Here is a 26,131-nt window from a genome sequence, read left to right on the forward strand (position 1 = left end):
CCACACAAGCTATTCTATTCATTTGCTATGCTTGAGGACTACCACTTATGTAAGAAAAGTTTCATACATTTAAATCCATTACACTTAAAAAGGTAAAAGATCAAACGAACAAAGTAAGGTCATTAAGTTATAATAGACTCTATCATCTTTTTTAACTTAAGGGCTATAAATAAGGGTCAATTAGAAATCCAAAGAGAAGATATTAGAGTTATTTGGAGATCACTCTATTTAAAGTTATCTGGAGATAATAAGTTGAAATAAAATATGTAAAAAAATATGAAATTCTTTGCAAAAATAAAACAGTTACGAGGTCAACCAGATCATCACAGGAACTCCACATCTGTTGATACACACTACAAGAATGTTAAAAGTAACACTTATTCATTTACCAACTAGCTATTTTATTATACTTAATAGAGGAAATATAGCAAAATGGAAGATAAATAATAAATGGAAACCTGCTAATTACAATCAACATACATCAAGTAGCATTTTTTGAGGGAATAGAAGTCATAGGGAATGTTATTTAGAGAGAAAAAATTATTTTTGAATCAGAAACCTCATGAAGACATTAATGAAACAGGGTGGTTCTACCTTCTAACTATGAATAAGAAATTACTAAGTAGGTAAAAAGTTATCTCGTTTTTTAAATCGTGTTATCAAATTTATCCACAGTGCTAATCAAAAGCAAAGACAGCTCTATATGAGAGTCTGGAGCAAGTGAAGATTTCCAGATGGTTTTATCCTTAGGAGAAAAATACATCTTCTATATAGATTGAGGAATCATGGCAAATATACTACATTCCCTGAACCTCTCAGCAGTATTAAATGAGTGGTTGTTAACCAGGGGCATACAGCTTTTAAAAATATATCTGGCCACGTCTCTTGGTTTAGAGATTCCAACTGAGTAGGTCAAGGTGGCAGAGCAAGTGGTAGTGGTGGGGGAAAACATACTTTTGCAAATCTTTTTTGCTTTGTGCAGGAAACCCGGAAAAGTACCTGAGATGCTGTTTGACACACCGTGGGCATGAGACGTAAACTGCTGACTCACATGGAATTAAGCGGATCCCACTTTTAGTATGGCTGATCACTAGGCAAGGGAAAGGTTTGGGTCTAATGGGTATCCGTAGCACAGCTGTCCAACTGGCTCCATCCCTTATAGTCTCTCCAGTTCCAGTGCCGAGCTGTCACATTTTACTGCTACAGTTCTGAACTGGCAGGCTCAAAGAGGCCAGGGTTTTAACAGGCATTTCAAAAAAAGCCAGTCATAATTGTTCACATTCCCTCATTCTTCAAAAATCATATGCTAGCCAAACAAACCAGAGGTAGCCAAAGGTTAGGGATCAAAAAGCCCTGGAAGGGCTTACCTGGAAGGTATTACCACAGAGGGAGTGGTCCTCCTTTAGTCATCCTGAAGCAGATACGTTTTGAAACAGTCAGCAACAAACTCTGATGCCATAATGTGACTAGGAAGGATTAATAAGGAGTGTTTTATTAACATGAAAGTTACTTGCATTATTTCAATATTTTTTCCTGATCTAATATTTCCATAAGAAGTGAGAGAGAGAGAGAGTGTGTGTGTGTGTGTGTGCGCGAGAAAAGAATGCACGAGTGCATACTCTTTGACTGTTGATACTATCTGTAGAAACTTGTCTGCTGGAAAATGTTTCTTTAACTTTGGTTTGGCTCCTACGTTGGAGCTGATGGGAAATAAAAACTTTTCCATGGACTGGAGCCGACCAAGCTGCTAAACAAAAGGTAACATTCATCAGGGACCACGAGACCGTGACCTCATTCGGAAGGGTAATTTTTGTTACATTAAGCATGGATTGTCTAAAGTTTGGAAAACTGGAAAATTCAAACAATTAAAGTCAAAGAAAATATGTAAACATCAGCCTTACCTTAAAGGTTATATTTATATGAAAAAATATTTTTTAACTGTGAAAAAAAAACAGTAGATAAAAAGAACTCATTTGATTCCCAGCTTAATCATTTAGCCTAATTTTCTACCTCCACAATCCCCCTGACATGCCAGCACCCAGAGACACGCGTGTCTTGCGCGGTATTTCTACTTACATCCCATAACATGTAGTTTCAGCATGAAGCCATTCTTAAAGAAAAGTGAATTTTTCTCAATGAAAGGTGAGTATCTAAGGGGACCACCACCCTCGATTTTTAAAAGAAACACAGGAGAAAAAAATCCCAGGTTTTACACATCTGCTAACTACATATCAGTTAAACATTTAATCTCAGGAAGGCCTTACTACCCAATTTTTGGCATCTTCTAAAAAGCTGGAAACAAATTTTACGCTCCCTGACCTCAGAGGTCCTCCTGTCCTTTCTCCTAATTGTTTCACAACATGTTGAAGGCCTAAATTGCCAACTCAATCAAACGGGCTACAAGCATCTCCTCTGAGCCCATATTTGACCCTCCTTCAACATCACGTAATACAATTAACTCATTGCCACACGCTAAATCAATACACAGCAGAACAGGACAGGCAATAATCAATGGCCTGAACAAGACAACAGTGGCACGGCTCAGTAACTCAAACAGCACATGCACAGCTCATCTTCAGAATCAGAATACAACACCACTGACACACAACGGCAAAGGAAGACCCAGAGCTGGCCATAGGAAACTACTCGGCTAGATTATTCCTGAAGAACCAAAAAAATCAGGGAGCTGGGTTTTTTTCCATACTTGCTGCAAAAAGTATATACTCTCCTTTCTCTAACCAAAGTCGAAAGTCTCCAACATGTGAATTAGACCAGCACCTTTAAATATCTCGGAGCAAAAGAGATCACTTTACTGGGCTAGAGGTGGATCCCTATCAGTGCTGAGCAATAGTGAAAGGAGAAAAGAATGAGGCTGTGAAAAACAGAATATCATGGACTTTGGATGCTTCCTCACACCTTCGAGGAAGTAAGTGGGAGATATTTTACCAAGTAAGTTTGTACGGGTCTAACAAGCACAAAGGAGGGAAAGAAACGGACTGTAACCTTCTACTCTGTGCAGGCACTTGACTGAATAAACATCAATTTTATGTTTTATTTTACTTTGCAGGGAAAGATTCACCCTGAGCTAACATCTGTTGCCACTCTTCCTCTTTTTTTTTTTTTCAATCCCCAAAGCTCCAGGGCATGGTTGTATATCCTAGTTGTAAGTCCTTCTAGTTCTATGTGAGCCGCTGCCACAGCACGGCTACTGACAGATGAGTGGTGTGGTTCTGCAACCAGGAACCGAAACCAGGCCACTGAGGGGAGCGCACTGAACTGAATTAACCATGAGGCCACCAGGGCTGCCTCCATCAATTTTATTTTGAAAAAAAAATTTAGATGAGTCTTTTAGGAAGAAATTTACATAAAATAATATGGTATTTGAAATATCAAGTGTGAATTATTTATTTTAGACCAGCATTGAGCTAAAGAGTTTTAAATGAAATTAAACGTGGAACAGATGATTACAACCACTTTCCACACATGGATAACTGCATCTATGAAATGGGTTTTCAGGCACAGACTATGATATAAACACTGAATTATTCTATTAATACCACCCCAATGGGCTTAAAGTCAAGCAGTACACGTGTTAAGGGGTAAAGGGTTTTCTCTTGATAACAGGTGAGTAAGTAAGCCAGCATGTGACCATGCACATTTACACACGTTCCAGATAATAGTCATTTCTAATTGTTTTAATCAAATAATGGATAGACACCAGTAGTACAACATGCCAAATGCCAGGACCTTAATTCTGACACACGACAGTTCTTCTCAGATGAGGAAAGACAACTCAGATCGACTTCCAGCACTCACACAAGAACCAGCAGCTGCCATTTACGGAGCATTTACACCGAGGAGACACTGCGTGATGTGACCTACGTCACACGACTGTCCTCACCAAGTTCCACGACCTCCGGAGTGGGTGGTGTCAGTCCCACCTTACAGAGGAGGGGACTGACAGGAAGGGAGGGTGATGGGCAGAATCACAAGGAAGGGACGGATGGACTCAATTCATGGTCCGGGCCCTTAACCGGGTCTTACTCTCTGCCATAAACAGTTTTTTACTTACACATTTTTGCACATGGCTTTTTGCAATTATTTTGAAGATCCCACTTTGATTAAAAATTCCCAGGTAGCCTTGGGGCTAAGTGAAAGCCAGCCGCAGCCACACTCCCATTCTTCCTGGCACCAATATTTACTTGCTATAAATAATATTCATCGTAAATTTCATCCCAAGGAAAAGAGCACAGATGCTGATCTAGACACCCAGAAAATGCACCCCCCCAAAAAAAAAATTAAAGCTAAAACTAATGAAGAAAACACCCAGAGAAATGAATCAAAGGACCAGGGATTCCCCTAACTTGACTCTGTGATCAATTTGGCTCTGGACACAAAATAAGTTTGACTTATCTACCAAGTTTGAATTTATATAACAGAGACAATTTTTTAAAAAATATTTCTAACTGGCTGCTTGACTAAACTGATACATTCAAGAAAACGGCCAAAAGCCATTAAGGAAAGGACCCTGGAACCCTAGCCATTGACGTGAAAGGTTTTCTCTTCCTTTGTCCAAGTGATCGTTCATCCAAATGAATTCTCTGTGAGAATAATTATATATTACCTAGAGAGCATTTTAAATGATATGAGGAACATTAATATCGGAGATACATCTCTTAATAGTCCAGGATTACAATTTAAAGTAATATTTACTAAATACCCAGTGAGCCCAGGAATTTCACATTCTTAAATCCATGTTTTTGTGAGAGTAAACATGTTCTTTTTGTCATATCATGAACAAAATGCAGTCAGTGGCTCTTATATTTATTTTTTTCATTCTTATATCTCATTTTTATTTCAATTACATATAATACAAAAGTCTTAAAAAGAATGATTTGAGCTATTTTATAATTAAGATATTTATGTGAAAAAAATTTCCTCTTAATGAGTCTAGATATTTCAGCATTATTAATATAGTATACCATACAAATATATAAAGAATTAAAATTAACTACTAACTTTTATTCCCAGATAATTTTTAAAATGTAATATTAAAAGTTATTATAAATACATAAGTGTGACACACAACAGGAAGGCATAGAACATGAATCATTGTCAACAAGGCAGGTGAATGGTTTCATCTAGATTTTAGATTCATACAGTGCCACTTACAAAGACTTACAAAGGTTTTTAAGCATTTTTTTTGTTTGCTTCCAATATTATTATAAATGCCTGGTAAAACTCATTAAATAAGAAGAATGAAATCTCAGCCTCTTACAAAATAATGTCTCATGGTTCTACACATTAGAAAAATACCAATTATACTACTTCCTCGAATAAGAAAAGATATTCTATTTTATGCAAAAAAAATCATAAGGATAGTTATGAAATGAAAACCTCCTTATCTGGTGCCCTTTACTTCACTTCCAAGCTTTGTCTTGGAATCCTGAAACTCTCATTTGTTTTTTTTTTCTCAGAACAGTCTATTATTCTGATTTGCTATACTGTTTCCAGTCTGGCACGACTTTCAAAATTCTTCCTGACCCAAGGTTTAGATTATCTACGTTATCAGACTTCAGGTTAAAAATTTAGTATAAATTTCCCATCTTAAATGAAAAAAGCTTATTAGATTATTCAAGGATGGTTTTCTGAATTAAGAAAAAGTGTGAGTGATCACGTTTTAAAAAGTGTAGTTGTCTTAAATTCAGATGATTACAGTGACTCAACAAATATTCACCTAAGTATGCCATCACTCTAATATGCAGACTCACTAATAAGTAACACCAGATTTTTGGATACATAAGCTCACTAGCATAAACAAGTTATGCTTAGAGTGAAGGTGGAAAGCATAGGCTCTGAAGACAGGCTGCCTGTGCTGAATCTCAGTTCACCTACTCCCTGACTGTGCAACCTTGCACGGGTTATTTAAGCATTCTGAGCCTCACCACTTTATATAATCAATAGATGATGATCAAATCAGAGGAGTAAAATTAATCATTTCAACATGTGTTACCTAAAAATCAATCTGACTCAGGTTGCTAAATTATGGAATATGATGATGGGCCTGGTATAAATCCCTTACCATCTGAAAATCAGCGGTAAAGCCATTCTGACTAATACAAATACAGTTTCTCTTGCAGCACACATAACTCCACCTGAAACTCATCTGCTCTTCCTACAGTGACTAGGTAACAGTTTCCAGTGTTTTTCAAAACAAACCTCTCAGACACACACAAGGATATTTAATATCTACTTATGGTTTATGGGGGCAAATTTGTGTTCTAGCAGGACATTTTAAAATTAAAGAAGAGTTAAAACAATGGTTTCTTGTTCTATGATCATTTTAGTCTTCACTGTACTTCTCAGAAGCTCAAAAGCTTCCAGTAACTACCAGTCTACCAACACTCAGAAAAGCCGGGCTGTGTGTGCTGTTCATCCTGGTAGTACTGCCCATCACGATGTCTGGTACATAGCAGGAACCAAACGATGGGGAGGAAGAACGGATTATTTTCCTTGAATTGAGATGCAGAAGTGGCATATACTTTGGTGTGCAATTTCTTTAAACTCCTAAACCTTCAGTTTAGGAATATGTGTTTCTGGTGAAAATCTCTCCTCCGGCATTATTCATCCTTAGTGGGAAATACAGAAGCCAAGAGTAGTTAATAATTCTAAAAGATAATAATTATAATTTTGCATTTCTCACCATGCCTACTTAACCTACATTATGTATGACACATGTTAAGCTACTACACGTTAACCATGGTTGAAAAGCTTTGGGGAGCTACTTCAATAGTTTCCACCATGCAAAAACCTGCAGTGAAGATGACTCTTCTTCAATGTGGATAATGACTTTTTAGTCCATCTGAGTTTAAGCTGAGCTTTTCTTTTTTTGTTTTTAAATATATTGGGTTTTCGTACGTGGACATTTGTTTTCAATTCATTACTCTGCTATGATTCATGGAAGGCAATGTCTAGCAGTAAATGTTCATAACAGTGAAAAAATGTTCAATAAATAAAATCATGATGATAATCTTTTCTCATGGCCAGATTTAGATTTCATTAGTTTCCACTTAGCCATGAAGAGATATGAGATAATGTGAAGAAAGATAGCTCATTCAGAACACAGATCTTTCTTAACAGGATTCTTTATATAAATAATGAATTCTTTAGTTATTTCTTTCTTCATGGTTCATTTCTCAGTTGCTTCCCTTAAAGGAGAATTGTTTTACAAAAAGCAATGTCTCCTACCAAAGAGGAATCTTACTTTGGGCATGATAAATTTGGCTTTATTTTTCTCTAAAACCTTTTTTTTTTTAAATTTGGACCATTTGGTAAGCTACACTGTTTAGTTATAAAAGCTTCCTGGGATTAGGAAATGTTACTAGACTTATTTTCAGTCTATGAACGATTTTAGAATATTAGATGAGCAAAGATATCTGAAAGCAAATTACCGTCTGAATGCAGTACCACGGAAAAGAATGAATTACAGATGTAATTTATCCGTCACAAGCAGATCCTAAACACTGATTATGTCCGTGCTTGTGCAGAAAATTGAAAATGATAGAAAAGCTTCCCAGCTTTTCTTACTTTAATTTTTCATGTTTTACTTTGTGTAATTTACTGTCAACTATTAACAGCAGACGCTCCTTGCCTTATTCAAGAGCAGCTTGGACTTAAGTATAAGTGATTCTGAAATACAGAAGCCTCCACACCAAGTCTGAATTTTATGCAGAGAGATAAATTCTAACTTAAGATGTGTGGAGTCACACGGGGTCTTGAGAAAACTGAGTGTTGGACCTCAATAAATAGTAAGTCTCAACCTAACATTAACAGAAATTCAAATACAAATATTGTTGAATAAACTGAGATAGCTTCAAAGAATCCTTCTGGGCCTAAAATTGTGATCTGAGGTTAAAATACAGGTGATTCCCAAGTGACCAGAGATGATGCAGGGACAGCTGCCCAGGTGGCCTGTGGCTATGGGATCTCTCTTATTGGGGATTCCCTCTAGTTCTTTCCCACTCATGGTCTCAGAATTAGTAGTTATGAGAGAGAAGCAAGAGAAAAAAGGAAAGATAAGCCACCGGAGACACTTCGCTCTCCCTTTCTTAAGTTCTTCTTCCATTGACCCTCCTACTGCTGTTGAGAAGTGCGTGCTCTGAACTCTGGTCTCCCTGTTAGCAACTAGCCCCTTGAATCAATATCCGCCTTCCCACCATTTGACATAGGAAGTATTTAAGTTATACTCCTTGAATTGTGGAGTCCTCATCCCCCATCACCTCCTCAACGTCTTTCTTCCCACATCTTCTTCTTCATTGCTGATCCCTTGACTATACCCCGTGATAGAATGGCCAGAAAAATAAAACTCTCTTAGTTTGATATTTTCATGATCCACCTCTTTCCCCATTGCAACCAGTAATTAGAAAGCAACAGTACCAAAACAACAGCTATACTTTTGAACATTTCGGAAAGGAGAGAGAATGGGAAGAAGCCATTCGCTAACATCAAGTTCCACAGCGGAGCTGACTCAGGACCAACGAGCTGTGCATCTGACGAGGAAGCAGGTCGAGTTGTTAGAAAGAAAGAGAGGAAGTTACCTGGAAGACACCCTGAGCAGTCTCCCCAGGGAGCTCTGGACTACAGCCCTGCATCCCACACCCCATCGTCAGTCCCTGCCATTCTGAGCCGCTGCCCCTGGAAGCCAGCTCCGGCCCAGGAGCTTGAATGGGGCGCAGGAGCCCTCTTGCACCGGCTTGCAGAATGTCCCAGGAGTTCGGGAAGGGCACGTCCCCGCACGAGGCCCAGACAATCCCTGGAGACCCAAACTGAAACCTGAAATACATCTTTCCCACAGAGACAGTCTGACAAGACCAGCTGGGGCTTAGGGCACTAGGGGGACGTCAGATGTCTGATAAGGTGGTGCTCACTGGGCTTCTGTGGAGCCTCTCGGGTTTAATGAACAACCAGAGCTTCCGGGCACTATTTGTCCTGGCCTATAACTCAAGCATCCTCCAGGCGACTCCGGCTTCCCAGGGTTGGCCTGATGACTTAACCACATTGCTTCTGTGGGAAAATGCTTTCCAAACAATTAAAACTTCAAAATATGGCTTTTTTATACATTGGGGGACAGCTACGGAGTTTATACAGTGACTACTTACTCAAGATGATTAATTCAAACCCTTTTCCTCGACGGCCATATATTTAGAACAGATCCACGATCTCTGAAAGTTGTGGCAGCCTTCTTGCTGCTATCTTGGGTTCAGTCGTTGATTCATTTGTCAACTTAAAATACAAGTATTTTTGAGCGTTTATGGTTTTAGGCCCTGTGCTCTAAATGTGTCTTAAATACTAATTTTTATTGTTAACCACTGCTGTTCAGGTGTTTTCTTTGTTTACTCCTTGGGATGTGAATACGAAAATTAAAATGCACTGTCTTACAGCAAAGTGGTTAAAAGGGCAGGCTGTGAAATCAGGTGACCTTGTGTACATCCCCTGACTTCTCTGTACCTCTGTGGCCATCTGTGAAATGGCAGTAACATCAGTAACTCTCTCAAAAGAGTTTTGTAAGGACTATATACTATGAAAAAATAAAAAGCACTGAAAATACTGACCAGCAAAGAGTAATTTTCAATAAATATTAACTCATTTTATTTTACTTCATACAGAGGAAATAAAAATAAAGTGTACTTGTGAAAGAAGCAGAAATAGATATCAGAGTAACTACAGATTCTTTTGTTGAATTAAATCATTTGAGACCTGTTTTTATGACACGCATTCCTGTTATATTCCAGTTATAATTATGTAACTGGATATAAATATGCACTGGCAATAGGAAAAATAAAAAGGAAGCAATTTTCTTTCCATATATAAGTAAAAATCAATCCATTTGTGATATGCCAGGTTTTATTGCCTAAATATATCATGATTTGAAAGGGAAAAAGAAGACAACTCTGGTTAACCAGCACAGGAGAAGTGATGACAGACTTGCCAACATAAGAAGATATGAGTTTCTCTTCAGAAGTGGCCTCCCCTCATCTACCCTCATAACCAGGTGCTTTTCAGATAGAGTCACTTGATTCTGAAAGTTTTCTAGGAAAAAAAAAACTCTCTACCTCTCCCATCCCAGTGACTGCCCTCCTGAACACCCACCCATTCTCCCTTCTCCCTCACCTACCCAGAAGCCTGATTTTAATCAGGGCAACAGTTAAAAGACTACGGTTCCCAGCTATCCTTGCTGCCAAAATCAGCCAAAGTGAGACCAGGAGAAACCACTGGGTGAAGGTGAGAGGACCTTTCTTACAAGGAACCTAAGCAGGCTGGCCTGTGGTCTCTTTTGCCCTTGCTTCTTCCTGTTTCCTGGAAGGCAGATATGATGGCTGGCACGGTAGCGGCCATCTTGAAATTTTGAGATAATCCTAAGGTTGGAAGCCCTTTGCTCCTCAGGAACTAAGGATGAAGAAACCTAAGTTCTAGTGCCTGTGGAGTCATCAATAGGCCTGAACAACTGACTGGAATATAAACTCTTAATTTGTTTATGCCACATGCTGGGGAGGGGAGGTGTCTCTGTTACTCAATGCTTAATGTAATTCCTTACAGATAAAACATGTAAATCATTTCTGCATGACTCCAGAGAGAAACATAAAGCGGGATCAGAACCAGCAGTTCTGAAGCTGGGCAGTTAGGAAGCTGCAAAGAACTCCGAGATCACACGAGAAGAAGAACGGAGGTCAGAGATGGCCAAGCCCAAAAGTATCCAGGAGACAACCTTTCAATCGCATTATAATGTGTAAGGGGTTACAACTATCAGTATTTTTCAAAACACAAGGCCTTATAATATAGAAAGTTTTATCTCTAACAACAAATCAAACTTTGTCTCAAAGTGACAACCTTTCGAAAATGTGCCAAAAGAGTGTGAATAATGCTGTAGGTGATGCGCCTTCGATGTTATTTGCAGAGAAATATAGCTGCTGTTGTTAGTGCCTCGGAGTGGATTCTGACTCCTAGCGCCCCTGTGGACAGCAGAGCTGAATCCTGCCCAGTCTTTCTGCGCCATCTTCTCACCTTCCGGTGCTGTATCAGACAACGCTCCACTGCTACTCATAGGGTCCTCATGGCCAATTTTTTTGGAAGTGGGTGACTAGGTCCTTCTTCCCAGTCTGTCTAGTCTGGAAGCTCCACTGAAACCTGTCCACCGGGGTGACCCTGCTGGTAGTTGAAACCCCTGTGGCATAGCTTTCAGCATCACAGCAACACACAGCCCCCACAGTCTGACAACTGACAGACGGGTGGTGTGGTTCCCTGACCAGGACACGAACCTGGGCCAAGGCAGTGAGAGAGCTGGCTCTTAACCCCTAGACCACCAGGGCTAGGTAAGAAATACAGTATTAGACAAAAACTCTGTAGTTGTTTACTATAAATGAATATTAGAATAAGAGGTTCTCACTAGACTTACTCTTGTTTATAGTGCAATTCACAAAGAAATCACTATTCTAATCATCTACTATACTTTGAACAACTAAGTATTTCTAACAAGCCCTTCCAGGTGTTTTTACTGAAGTTCCTGTGTATTAATAACTAACAGTAGTGTTAAGCCAAAGGCCATCTATTTAGTTATCTACTTCCACTGACTGTCACAATTTTTGGCCTGTTAATATAGCAAATTGCTATCTAAAAGCACGGAATGTGTTTCTGCTAAAGTTTTAAAAAAAAAAAAAAAACTTCAAAATTTCCTCAACAGGATCTCTTTGTAAGAAAATAAGAAGCTTTGTCTAAGTCCGTGGGAAGGCAGAGACATTGCTCAGCATGCAAGGTAACAGGAGGGCTGGCGATGTCAATAGCTGAAACACTCTCCTTATCCTTGGCAAGGAAAATGACATGATAAGTTTCCCAAACTAGGTCCCTAGATGTCTGCGCTGCAACTGAAGAACATTCTATTTCTCACCTCTCTCATGAACTGGGTATACATCGCACACTTCCTGAATAGAAGGTTTACCCCACAGCGCACGGACTCTTTTAAGTCAGAACAGCTTGTACGTGGAATGGTTTTGAGGCTATTCGTGAAATCAGAATTTTTCCTAAGTTTAGAAGTCTGAGTTACAATTAAAGTTTGAACTCAACTGCAAGCGCCACATTGCTTTAGGCTCACATGTTTTTAGTTTGTCTCACGAATTGAAGCAAGGTTTAATGAGAAAAAGAAAAACAGAAGCAGTGTACCAAAATGTTATGAAAGGAAACAGAATAAGTAGTTCTAGAATTAGTGCCTTAGGTAGCATGTTTCAAAACATGGCTTAAAATTTGTCCAAAAGTTTAAAAATCTTTACTCACTTAGAAAATATTTTTCTGAAAAATTTCTAACTATAAGAATAGAAATAGGTAAATAAATAAAATCTTAAGTATTACAGAAGCAGCCACAGCTATTGAGAATTTCATTAAAGAAAGGTCATGTCGGAGTTGATGACAGCACAGCACAGTCACAGGGAATTCTTCAGCAAGTTGTGAAGTTTCTGCTTGGGGAATACAACTTGAACTTCTACATGATACATAGTGCTACATAAGTTATGCCTTATAGTTAATTCATTTCCCCAGTCCTTGGGGGGAAATGAGGAAGTCCTGTGTCAGCCTATCACTGAAAGACACACTGAATATGCACCTATGGAGTTACATGTATTTATAATATAGTAACTGTCAAAGTTTTAATATCACATGGGAGATACCATTAGCAAAAAATCAAACAATAACAACAAAACTCTTGGTAAAAGTTATTCCAATTAGGAGTCTACTAGATCAAAGTTTTAATTCAAATTGGATGTTTAGTCTGAAATTTGCTGATACCATTTTGTCAGGATTATCAGTTAAACTGGCTTAAAAGATATGATGAAAAGACTATGCTGGGCACTTAGAAAGAGCAGCAGCAACCCAGACATCGCTATGTTGAAGATGCACCATGCTAACAGTGGAGGGTCTTCTAAAATCTCACTACCAGCACCTTCAGGACCACTTTATAATACCCAATTACGCCACCCTCTGCCTATGCGACCATGCAGAGACTTGATTCGCCTTACTGCCTTACTGCCTTGGAGTTTTCCAGCTGCTCATCTACCTGGATGTTTACATATTTGTGTGTCTTCTAAGAGCTGATTTACGTGCTTCACACATTCCGACAGGTCTTCAGAGGCATGTGAATGTGTTCACTCAGTGTCCTTGATTCCACACCACTCTGCAGTGGAATCTGATCTCCGATGTGTCTATGATAAACTTGATTGGCTGTGCTATCTATATACACAAACGTGTATAATAGCGAAATGAACGTTTAATTATCTTAAACAAAATTGCCTAATTTGAAAAGAGAACAAGTGACTAAAGTTTTCAAAGGTACAAGAGTTTTGCTATACCTTTGGAAAACAGATAGTAAACATAAAGGTTTTATACCCCCTCCCCTAGCACCTGAAAAACGAATAGATATTTGAAAAAGAAAAATTTAATAAGCAATAGTCTATTTCTATTGATCATATGGTGAAAGCTTATTTTTTGATAACATAAATAACTTGGCATCACATTAAAATACATTCTGTAGGCTTTCTTTACATCAACCACCTAAATTTTAGTTGAGAGACTGTTACTGAAGAAAACAGGTACCTTGCCATTGACTATCATCTGAATCATTTCTGAAATATAATATTCTAACGGCAGCTTGCAGCATTGACATTTTTCTTTTAATTTTTTTCTCTTTTGGTATCTCTTCCACAAGCCATAAAAAAAAGAAATCCTTTCCCACATAAAATATTGCACTTTTTAAAATGTTCAGGATTCCTGAAGTAGCTAAAACCCTCAAATCTATAGTTTGTAAGCAATTTAATTCTCAATTTGAATATACTCAGACTGTTGTAAATTAAGACTGAAGTGTAAAAGCAAAATTAAGTGAGAAAAATTAAGTGCTTAAAATATTGTCTGATTTATAAACTAGCACACATTATCACAGCTTTTGCTCTTATTATCATTCTACTTCCAACCTACTTAATATACACATATATTCCTCATTATCACATATTTTCATTTTACTTAGCAACACATTTATTGTGATACAGAATTCTATGTTTTCATGTAGTAATTTTAATCTAATTGTTTGAACTTTAAAATCACCCATATGCAACTAAAATACTATCAGCTCATTTTCTTCCTATTACCTTTAGTAATATGCCAATTGATTTCTTTTACGTAAGTACTTTTTTGAACTGTTCGACTTCTGTATTTAATGAAATGAATTCGCCTCTTCTAAGTAGAAGTCGGCTTTAAACGTAAGACACCTGGGAGCCTGGCCAAAGTCTGAAACAGCACAGCTGAAGGGTACAGCCATTTCACAGGGTCCTCGCAGAGTATTTGGTTTGCTTTCCTAACTTGCTAAAAATAGTAGATTACACAGGCTACCTCCATCTCAGGGCTAGAGAACTCAGAAAAGGCTGGACTAGGGATTTCGGCAATACAGAGAACACATTTTATTAAAGAAGTCAGGATATTACAAGTTTTCTAAATTCCTTCCGTTTACTCTCTCAGACAATACAAATGATCTAGCAATTATTGGCATGGAGACCTCATAACGCTCCCAAATTTCAGAACTTCAAGCATGAGTCAGAGAGTTACTGCAACTGTTTTAAAAAATGTTTTTGATCTATTTTAGCCACAAAATTAAACACAGGAAGACTACTAACTAAAAAATAGAATTCTAAATACTACATTAAAAATCACATAATCTGTTAGTTATAAATATATATATATATATAAGAAACGTGGTTTTTGAAACACGAATGCTTAATTACATATTCAAAATTTTTTAAATTAATTCTTAACATAGCTATTTCACTAACATTTAAGGAAGTATTGTTCTGGGTATGAAGTTCCTCCATAAATAAATTTGTGTTTATTTTTTTCCTCTTCTTCAAATCAAAATATTTTACCAAGTTTTAAACACTATAAATTAAATTTCAGTTTCTCTTAAAAAGACAAAGATTAAGGACAAATTGATTACCTGCTATAATGAGTTCATTTCATAAGTAAATTTAAAATCTTGAAATTATTTTTTATTAAAAGAAAGTCCTTGATGTGGTAGTTGAATCTTGTTAACCACACAGCATGTCATTAAGCAATGCTGCTGCTTTACTCAAAGGGGGACTGTTCTGTGGCTACAAATGAGCAGCAACTAAAAAAATATTTTGAGATGGAAAAATAGCAACTAAATTTTAATGTTTCACAATGTTTCCAAATGCTGTGGAGGCAGGTCTTCTGCGAAACCACTCAATGTCACAGCCAAGTTTAGTGTCCTTCATTTTGCAGCTATGAGTGCACCACCAACTGTCTACAGGATTAAAAATTGGATTTACTAGTAATTGGGTCAAAACAGGGTTACTTATGGACACAGCTGGTTACCGACAAGCGTAATTAGTCCTTTGCCCCTCATTTTATGGGTCCCAGTCTCTAATTACACCTAAATTCAGTTGGCATGAATTTAGGAACATATTTACAAAGGTATACCCACTGTGCCCTTCATCGATGCTTTTCAAAGGAAAGAAAGAAAAAGGCCCAATGGTAATTTATAACTTTAGCTTATTGATCTTTAGGACTATGACATTAGGAATAATCTAATGTTATAAGATATCTTTGTTTTTCTTACTACCTCCTTTTTTATCCTACTCTGAAGATAATATCCTCGAGTCTTTGGCGAAAACTTTAGCAAAGTGAGCAGCCCAAACTGGACCCAGAAGCAACTACCTGAACTGGTTAACTCATCAGTTAACTCATAACATCAGGGTGAGTTATGAGTTAACTTATGAGTTATCTGTTTCAGTTAATTCACCTCTATATTATCAAAAAAATAATTATTATTATAGCACTTTTTTTTGCAGAAGGCAAGATGGATCTATGAGACTTTTACTTCTTTATATAGGTAGAAATGATAGTAAAATTCCCTCTCAAAGGTTCACAGAGGGAATTATCATGGCACATTAGTATTCAAAGGCCATTCAACTAAACCAAGTAAGTAGAGAATACTCAGGAATCTTTACATTTCTAGTCTTGACCCTGCATGTCAAAATAAAGACATGTCTGCTATCTTTTAAAAGACCCATTTTCAAACTTGATACCTGAAATATGAACCCAATGACCTTTTTGAATGTCGAGAGATACTGCAGGGAATCTTTTCGCAATATAGTGTCCACAAAAGTTAATTTTTAACACTTCTAGCTGAGACCATTACAAATTAAAAAATAATCAGGCTCTACCAGGAAATAAACTAAGTTACTTCACATTAGAATTTTAGAAGCTAAAAAAATATCCAACTAACAATAGTACTTAGGAGTTTCTATTTATTTATAAAACTCACATTCAACAAAGTTTATGCCTCAGATAGGGTACTGAAGCAGCGGCTCAGAACTTTACTTCTAGATATATTTTCCACAAAATACATTGCTTCTGGCGTTAAAATAATATGTTCATACAACAGAAAGAAAATCCATAACGTCAAAATATTAATGTAAAAAGTCTATGTAAGTTTAGCTGACTTCAAATCTGCTATTCCTTTACAACAAACAGTACAGCACCTTTACAAACCAGCAAAAACAGACCATCTTCATTCAGCTCCTGCCACGGCCTTAAACTTAATCTGTGCATATGTTCATACACACACACCTACATTTCCCATGCCTACAGACAGACACTGACTTTGTTGTTACTATAAAAAGTATGCTGAGACTTTCTGCTCTAGAAAAACATCACAGCATTAAAAGACTGGTAAAGTTGTCATAACGAAGTTTGGCCAGACTTGGTTCTATTGCTTCTCAGTAAAGTCCCCCATCCCAACATCATCAATAAGAACACACCGTACAACTAAACTGTTAACAAAGCAATCCACAATTCCAAACTCAGTGGACTGTACGTCCACATCCCCTTTATTCAATTATTGCGTATCCTTAAAATAATATAATATTTACTCACTTTCAATGAATCAAAGCAGGCGATTACTCGTCCATTTTCAACTTGGCAGCTTTTCGAAGGATGTGCAAATTTACATTCCGTGTCTGGCCGTGAGCAAGTCCCCCTTTGGAACTCTCTACATACTTCCAGTGTTAGCCATTTTGTGTCCCGAATTGGTGTGACACTAACAGCCATGTTTAGATTTTACAGGTAGTTAAATTTTTCAGTGAAACCAACAAACCCAACCCCCCCCAAAAAAACAGCAACAACCAAAAAAAAAACAAAAAAAAAAAAAGCTGAACTGATAAAACTGTAAAATGATGATGAAAATGTCCCCTCCAAAATACTTTTCCCCCACTCCCTGCTTTAAAAGTACATGGAAAATTGTGTTGTCAATATCAAGGAAAAGATCTCCCACTAGAAATTCACAGCATGAAACTGTTAATTCAAAGAGGTTTTGGTTTTTAGAGAAATACTAGGATCGTGAGTAGATGAACGTTTAAAGGTAGGGCCTCGGATCAGCCTTGTGCTCTCAGGAACCCCTTCCCAGTGCCAATTTGGAGCCCAAAACGCAAGCATGAAAATGTGGCAGACCCTTTGACACCGAATTTCCAAGCTGCTTTCAGCAAAGTTGTCTGAAAGGGAATCTCCTCACAGCTGAATTTGCAATGGAGTTTGGTGGTGCAATCGGTATTGATTAGCTTGGCATAGACAGATGCAGCAGTTTAGAGCAAAATCGAGAAACTGATTTTTTTTTTCCTCCTTGATTTCCTGGCAGAAGATATCTTACTTTTTCAGCAAACTTTTCTTTTAAAACTAAAGCAGCCTAGGGCAATGCCAGATACTTAGAGCTTTTCTCTTGATTATAAGTAGAAATGGGGGTGTCTGGGCTAGAGGTGGAGGGTGGATGTGCTGTCGTCACAGTCTAGCTGGCAGCAAGCAAGGCAAAAGCAGAGACTGCTCTAGAAGCGGTTCCAAGCAGCAGAGACGTCAGGAAAGGCACTTCTTAGTACCAACCTGTAGAAAAAAGAGATAGGTTAAGATTTACTAAGTAGCACTTCACTGGTGTCCTACAGTATCACAAGATTGCCATGTGCTACCAGACTAAGTAATATTCAAGTCAGCCTCTCTCCCTCTCCCTCTCTTTCCTTCTCTCTCCCTCTCTCTCTCTCACTCACACACACACACCACACACACACACATACACACACAATACTTACAGTGAGGCATATTGCAGCCAGCCATCGTAGATTTATTAAAAAAAGGGGCCGTTTCCCCTTGTGAAGCAATGCATGATAGAGAGATAACCAATCACAGATAGTGTTGCAGCAATATTCTGGGCAGAAAGCCAATAGTGTGGGTTGTCTTATGAAAGGTCGCGCCTGTCAGACGTTCATTACTATGCTATAAGCACAGAAAATGTCCATCAGATGTGACTTATTCCACTGCAAGAGGACGAGCATGTGGGTTTTGAATTTACCCAACATGCAGTTAGTGGACTAAACCATGTTAGTTTCAAAACAGCCTCTAAGACACGTCCAAGCACTTGAAGATCATCACCGGAGAATAACAAGCAAGGTTTAAAGATTGCAGCTGACTTCCAGGCTGCTTTCCCCCTGGCTCTGCGCAGGGACGGGCACTAACAGCCTGCTCCTGCCGTCCTGACACGTGAATAAAAAAGGAAGGGGTGTTTACAAATGGTACATTCTCCTGACCTATCCAATTCACTTCCTTCTCCAGCCGAGCCCTGCCCCTCCCCTGAGAGCAGCACTCATACTGTAAAACTATTCCATTCAGCCAGCAGACACTTTGTCAATATATCACAGGCAGGCGAGATATGAACAAAAGCATCCTTTATTCCAACATTTTTTAAGCAGAAGCTGAGGTCATGTGGGGAATATAAGGAGCTCAGTGTTGTCAGTGCGTCTGGCAAATCTGAAGTCAACCTCAAGGGAGAAAGTGATTCCATCGCAGAAACATTAAATATTAAGTGAGCAATCTGATTTGGGCAGCGTGATGCACTTCAGAGGTAGGAACGACGCCGGAGGGGGGTCCCCTGTTGCCTAATGACCTATTAACTCGGCACTACCAGCCTGCTCCTGAGAGCAAGGCGTTTTTGCTTTCAACAACTTACTTTCTCTTTCAGTCAGGATAGAAAAACTTTCAGAAAATGCTGAGTAGTTACAGATACAAAAGTATACATTTTTTTCCTTTTGAACGTTACCAACAGAGGAAACAAGGCTTGAATAACTCTAACAGTTTCATACCCCAAAGAGGCAATGGCACAGTATCATAAACAGTGTTTGATTACACTTAATTCTTCAAGGGCCAAAGACAGTCACCTGGCATACGGTACATTTGGAATTTGGAAACCAGAATAGAGAATATGAATATATATACTCATACAAATATGAATATATATAAATTCTGCTGGATATATATATTAACAAGGATATCTAATAGAATTTTTAAAAATTTAGTTTAGGATTAACACTGTCATTCTTAACATTAATTTTTTAAAAACTACCAGATAGTAGGTTTGGAAAATATTGTAGAAACACTACAACTTTTGAGAAAGATTAAAAAGAACCAACTCGTACCAATGATTAAGAAATATTTTTGTTTTCAAAAAATTTTCTAGTCCTAACTCCTGGTTCTATAAACACAAAGTCAAGTCAGCCATAAACTCTAAGATCCATCTACTTCTCTGAATCTTTGCTCCACATTCAGAATTTCTCAACTACTTTATGCCTTGAGCATGTACCACATCTGTGGTCAACAATCTCTTTTGTCCTTCTATCTAGAATCTTCAAGTGCCTCACCTGCAACCCTTCACTTCCTTTAGAAGCCAGCTAAGACGTCCTTTCCTCCAAGAAGCTTCCAAGATGTCACTTCCTCCATCTCCACCCACTCATATATTAACACTGCCTCCTCTGAATTAATTCTGCACTCCTCTACAGTGTTTGATTTCCTTATAGGCCTGACCCACTAGACCACACGTTCCCAATGACAGAAACAACTTTCCTCATCTCATAACCCCAGTGCCTAGGATAGTGATGGAAAACAGATGGAGTTCCACAAACTTTGGTAAATTAAATGACCGATTATTACATCTGAACCATACAGATTTACCTATATGACACAAAAATACACAAAAGCACAAATGAACACACCCATATAAACATACATATGAACATAACACATGAACACACTCAAACACACATTTGAGAACACTCACACACCCACCATCGCCCCTGTAAATTGCTATATGACTTAGGCCCTCCCACTGCCTAGGAATCCTCCGCCTCGCCCTGGACAGCTCCCTCTGATATTCACGAAGTAGCTTTTCTAAAACTTGATCACTCTGAAGTCCCTCCTCCTCCATGTTCCTCTCCCTGTCAACAGTGGATGACCTTACATGTCACAAATAGTTCATAGTCAAACAGTGGCCCTCAGGCATGAACTTCCTCTCACCTTCCTGCCACCCATCTTTAAACCATCTTTCTGTATCCTTCTTCTCAGTCTCCCAGGAGTTTTCTCTTCTGCCTATGGGCAAGCTTCCGCCTTGACTTGCTCCTTCTCAAGACTTCTTTCCCTTTATACTCCCTCCATATATGAATGCCCTGCCTTTCCCGCAACTCCTTCTCTTAGCCCCCAAAATGCTGAAGTAGCTCCAAAATGGAGGGGGTGGCATGGCAGGAGGAAGGGGACCCTGCCCGGCTATGGGTCCCTCCACTTCCTCTCACCCATCGTTCCCAGACACAGATCTGAAGCGTCATCTACACGTGCTGTTTTCTGCTCCTTCCTCTCCCATTCACTGTGGATCCATATCAGCAGCACCTCCACACCTATTACTTTACTGCTCAGCAACAGTAGTCAACGCTCCATAAAAGCCAAATCCAAAGACTATGCATTGTCCTTGTCTTTCCTTGGCCTCTAACAGCACTGACAACTCCCTCTTTCTTGAACCTTCCCCTTGTCTTGAACTGACACATTTTATCCTTTCAGTTTCTCCCCGTGCTGCACCGCTAGCACCGCTAGGACCCTCCCTTGTAGAGAGGAGCTGCCCAGGGTCCCGGGCATACGCCACGCTGCTGTGAGCCCTGGGACTTGTTACATGCTAACCTTTTGCTTGGTGTGACACATCCTTCCTCACCCCTTCAATCTGGCAGATCCCTTCTTGTTTCAACTGCTGTTCAAATATCACCTTCTCTATAAGGCTGGGCCAACCATGCTAAACATTCTTCCATCTCAGAATATTCTCATAACTTTGTGTCTCTTGGTCCTTTTGCCTCCAAGGTTAAAAACTCCCCAATAACAGGGTGCATCACCATTTTTTACCCAATTCCTGGAACATAATAGATGTCTTTAAAATGTTTGATAAATGAATAAATTTTATTCAAACTAATAGGAATAAACATGTACATGAGGATGTGTCCCCAACTCCAAGAAAACATGTCTTCATGGTCTATGGGGTCCAAACAATATGAGGAAGGAGAATGGTACCACCAGAAATATCTTCATTGCTTGGTGGCTATGCATAAATGCAACTATAAAATCAATTTCTAGAGTTGATTATTTTTCCTTTCTGCCAAGTTAAAGGCTTAGTTCCACTCAAGTACAAAATATACTTTAATTACTAAATTGCTTGCAAATGGGTGTTCTGGTTATTTTTATTTTCTATAGCAGAAAAATTATATTGACTTCAAAAATGTCACTGACAGAATTATAGATACATATTTGTATGTTGAAAATACTATTTAATGGTGAAATACATAGGCAAGGATGATAAAATATTTATAATTAGCTAGGCATGGACCCTGAGCAATCAGACGGACACTGACCTTTATGCATTATTAGTCTCACTGCACCTGCTAATGTGTGTTCCAGCCCTTGATATAGGGCACAGGGGGTAACGAACTCAGACTATATCCTATAAACTGATTTGACTAAATTGCTGATATCACATTACAGTCTTGAAATCTTTCTCTTTATTCAAATAGAAGAATATCGGAAAAGACTGGAAATCTTCATAACTGAGTGTTTTGGTAAATTAAGATTTTATAGGATTTGGATCAATACTGAATTCCCAAAACATTACTTCAACTACTAACGGATTTTTGTTTTACAGATAGAGACAATGTTTAAAAGTGTGTGGGTAATGTCCAGATTATGAGAATTCTTGCAAACATATTTGCCCTAAAAAAATGTGTTGTTTGTTAATAATTACTGAAGGAAATATTTCTACTGTAAAGATACTTTCTAACAGGTAAATTGCTTCTGAGGTAAATTTCTGACCTATATGCCACATATTATAACATATAATATACATAAACTTCCCTGGACAACAACAGTTTTGCAGTGAGAACAAAACTCTTTAAAACCTGTGTCACAACAAGCCCTCTTTTACCTACTGATCAAATTCCACACACTCAACTATAGGGTTCCTCACATTATAGGACACGTTCTACAAACAAGCATATTCTGCCACAAGAACCAAGAACCAGTTTCTCCTTGAATGATGTCAGAAATCACATATATTTTCTACTTTGAGATATTAGGAGGAAAATAGAAAGGAAAAGAAGAAAATACAACGATAGACCAAAGGAAACCAAGAAAAAGATCCAAGATAGACTTAACAAAAACCACAGAAAATGACTAATAATTACTCTTAATAGCAATTGATGTATATTAGCATTAAATGGACAGTGGATGCTTCACACAAACATCTACTTAAGGGCTGCACATACACTGCGATAGAGGATAAACAGACGCTTCCAAGGTAGGAGACTAAAATTCTATTTGGAGAACTGGACGGCCTCTACGAGCAAGGTTAAATTTTTAAGTCACATATGTTTACCACTCACTTCAGTTCTTCTGAACCAACTGTAAGCAGGCTGGTCCTATTACATCCCAGAGTAGTTAGCCGGGAATTTTGGGGACTTTTTTCATAAGCTTTTGATTTTGAAATAGGTTACGTATTGAGGAAGTTAGCTGAGTGATTACTTGAGGTCTTTTATTTACTAAGACAGTCTTAATCTAACTGGAAGAGATGGCCAACTTCACCATGGATGCTTGGAGGTAAAGAAGGGGCCCTCTGCCCACAACCATAACTTCTCCCCCTGGCTCACTAGTGTCAACAAGTCCTTAATTAGCAATGCATTACTTTAGCAAACTAAGTTAGCTCACAATACAATTTTGCCCAGGGCTTGTCCCAAATATTAACAGAGATTTCAGTATACAAAACAACTAACAAGCATTTCTGGAGGCTGTGTGGCCATTTCTTTACTCATTAAAGTACTAAGTAGAGTAAAAAAGCTGTGATTTTTTTATATGGGAAAAACTGTGGTCTGAATGGGTTAATGCAGTCTTCAGCAGTATTCAACTCCATATAACAAAAAGCTGAGATCAGTGTTTCTCAGCCAGGGGTAAGCACACTACTGGTAGCACCCATGGAGATTTTAAGAGGTGGAGAAACAACATAATTTTAACAGATGCATCAGAATGCTAAAACTAGCTTGTCAAGCCTGTGATTATATGGGTATTGAAGCTTAGGAAGAGGCTAACGTTTAATAGAAAGAATTGAAAGAATAAGACTAAGTAAATATAAAGGTAAAAATCATGAAGGAGACACACAAGTGACTGAAGTCTTAGAAATATTGCTGAGAAAAAAGATAACTTTCAACCACACATCCTCTGGAACGCAGGGTGCTGTCAGCATGGCCCGCTGGTCTGACACATGGCACTGTGTTATGGGTGACAAGCTGCTGCCCAGAAAAGGAAGGTTGTGTTTCCTAACTCAAAGAAGCAGTTTGAGGTCTGTCAGAGCAGCTCCCTGAAAATTCTGAGGGCTCTGATTCCCTAATCGTCGGTGGCCTCCTACTGGGAGGAGAATGGAGGGGTGCTGGTTAGGTGATGCACTACTGCTCAAGAAAAGCATTCCCAGCAAAACTAACTAAACCACACTCAAATCAGAAAATGACTCTTGTCCCTTAAGTATCTATATTTAAGACAAAATAAAACATGAAGCCTCCACGCAATGATTAAAAAGTGAATTTTGAATTGATTCCTATATCAGGCAAAGTAAAAGAATTTAAAAGGCTAAGAATCATTAGAAGATAAATATCACAACGGCTCACTGCTCTTCGTATCCTGGGTCACTAGCTTTGGACCCAAATAGGCCTTTATCCAGTCTCTACCACAGTTATCTTCCCAGAAGCTTCCCAGCCCACTATCGAAAGCATCCCACCTTTCGTGGCTTTCAACACCAGCTCGACTTGCCAGACCCTCACCCCGCTTATTTCTCTTCAGAACACTTGTTAGTAGTTGGCGTACTACTATGTACCTATCTCATTATCTGCTCATCATCTACCTTCGTCATAAAAATGTCAGCTCCATGAGAGCAGGCCATAGTCGGGCTAGTTCTCCACTAAACAACCAGCACGAAAACAGTGCCTGGTCCACAGTGAGCCAACAATCATATGTGTGGTATGACTGAATATTTTTCTTAGTATATCTGAATACTAGTTTGTAAGTATTTTCTACAGGTCACAATGCCTGGGCTATAGATACACAGTTTAACACAACAGCGATGTCTCCTTCATAACTGAATGAAACCAGCATCAAACTCCACTCATTGGAAAGAGAGCATGAGGCATGAAGTTAACACAGAACCACATTTATATACCTCCTTAATTGTGAAGTTCATGGAAGACTTTTTTTTTATCCACAGAATAATTTGAAAGAGTTACATGTGGTTTTGCAAATTTAAAACATTTAAATAATTATCTGTGAATTTCTGACAGAATCAGTCTTCAATTCTGGCAAAAGAAGGGAAAATTTGCATTTTTTTCTGATGATATTCAAACAGGCAGTCTTTTAACATTTCCCTCTCTTCTACAAGCAAGTATAATGAAATAACACTACGAATGCTACTTTATCATCCTTCAAGAGAAAACACTAATCCTATTTTATGTTTTATTTCCTCTACATATTACACAAAGAAGATATCTTGTAAGCCTTAGGTAGTCATTTCTGATCTGTCCATATCATTTAGTATGTATTTCAATATAAATAAATAGTTAGGAAATCAGAACACAGACTACAACAAAATTAACAATGCTGGTATGTGCTCAAGAGCTAAATGGTAGAAAAATCAAATCTCACCATCCTTGCAATTTTCAGGAAGAATGGTACATTGACCCAACCAGAATCCACCAAGTGAAAGCAGCATGACAAAACTAAACGCCAGATGGAATGCAGCAATACATCGTGCTATTGTTCCCATTGCCAGCCCATAACTATGCACTTTGATTCTAAAGTTTACTTAAATGAGTTATATTTTATTTAGCATAGTAACTAGCAGCCAAAATCTTAATTTTCAACCTTTATATCTTCTGAACAATATCACCTAGCTTCTTATGGAGGTTAGTGGTACCTCCACCTAAAACATTTTTAAATATGTTCTTCATTCCTTAAGGAATGGTAGCAAATTCATCCATGCTTCCCTAATAATGATACTGCACAACTCAAAAACAAGTGTGAAGATGATTGAGAGAGAACTGAAGAAATACTTCCACAGTGAAATCTGCTGCCTGGGTACCTCTCTGCCCCACTGTCCCACCTTTCCTTCCAAGGAAGAAACCATTCTCACAGCCAGCGGTCATTCAGATCTTCTTAGTAATTAGCTTCTGCTCGTTTTACATTTGAGCAGGCTCAATTAATTGGCCTATATTATAAAATCAACATGTGAAGAAATGACAAATACAATTTTTTTAAAAAATCTGGCCAGAATATGAAGCATATCTCTATCACGATGCACCAGACAACCATAGTTGTCACGCTTTCCAGAATTCCTAAAATTTCCATGTGGCAATAGCCCTCAATACTACTAACTATATCTGAGTACAAAAGCTTGATCTTAACAGATAAATCTTGAAATTCCAAATGTCTGATTTAAAACCTAACATAATAACCTCAATCTGGGAAGTTTTACTGGCTTATTTCTATTGAAGATTGCCCAAAATATGCTGCCTAATTATTAATCACTATGAGAAAAGGATATAAAATCTATGTTTATAAAGAGATCTAAAATATTCTTCAGAATATAATGAATGAAACCAATTATGAATATAGTATGGTATTACTCAAATGCATCCTAATTAAATGA

The 26,131-nt window shown here is 38.2% G+C and overlaps 1 protein-coding gene across 12 annotated transcripts in view; it reads right to left on the bottom strand.

Moving 5' to 3' along the window:
• Positions 1–26,131, bottom strand: part of MBNL1 (muscleblind like splicing regulator 1) — a 195,347-nt gene that overhangs the window by 124,858 nt on the left and 44,358 nt on the right. For 8 of the 12 annotated variants that reach the window (XM_014796590.2, XM_087430374.1, XM_087430373.1 and 5 more), the window contains exon 2: positions 16,984–17,979. The exons of 2 other annotated variants lie outside the window; for them this stretch is intronic. In XM_014796590.2, coding sequence (XP_014652076.1) covers positions 16,984–17,157 — 174 coding nt within the window. In that variant the 5' untranslated portion in view covers positions 17,158–17,979. Of the gene's footprint in view, positions 1–1,367; positions 1,550–16,983; positions 17,980–18,182; positions 18,581–26,131 lie in introns of those variants that run through there. 2 more of the 12 variants (XM_014796591.2, XM_087430377.1) reach the window with 2 other exon arrangements.

Source organism: Ceratotherium simum, chromosome 5 (genome assembly GCF_057802395.1).
Source record: "Ceratotherium simum simum isolate JZ-2026a chromosome 5, ASM5780239v1, whole genome shotgun sequence".
In the NCBI taxonomy this organism is placed as follows: domain Eukaryota; kingdom Metazoa; phylum Chordata; class Mammalia; order Perissodactyla; family Rhinocerotidae; genus Ceratotherium; species Ceratotherium simum.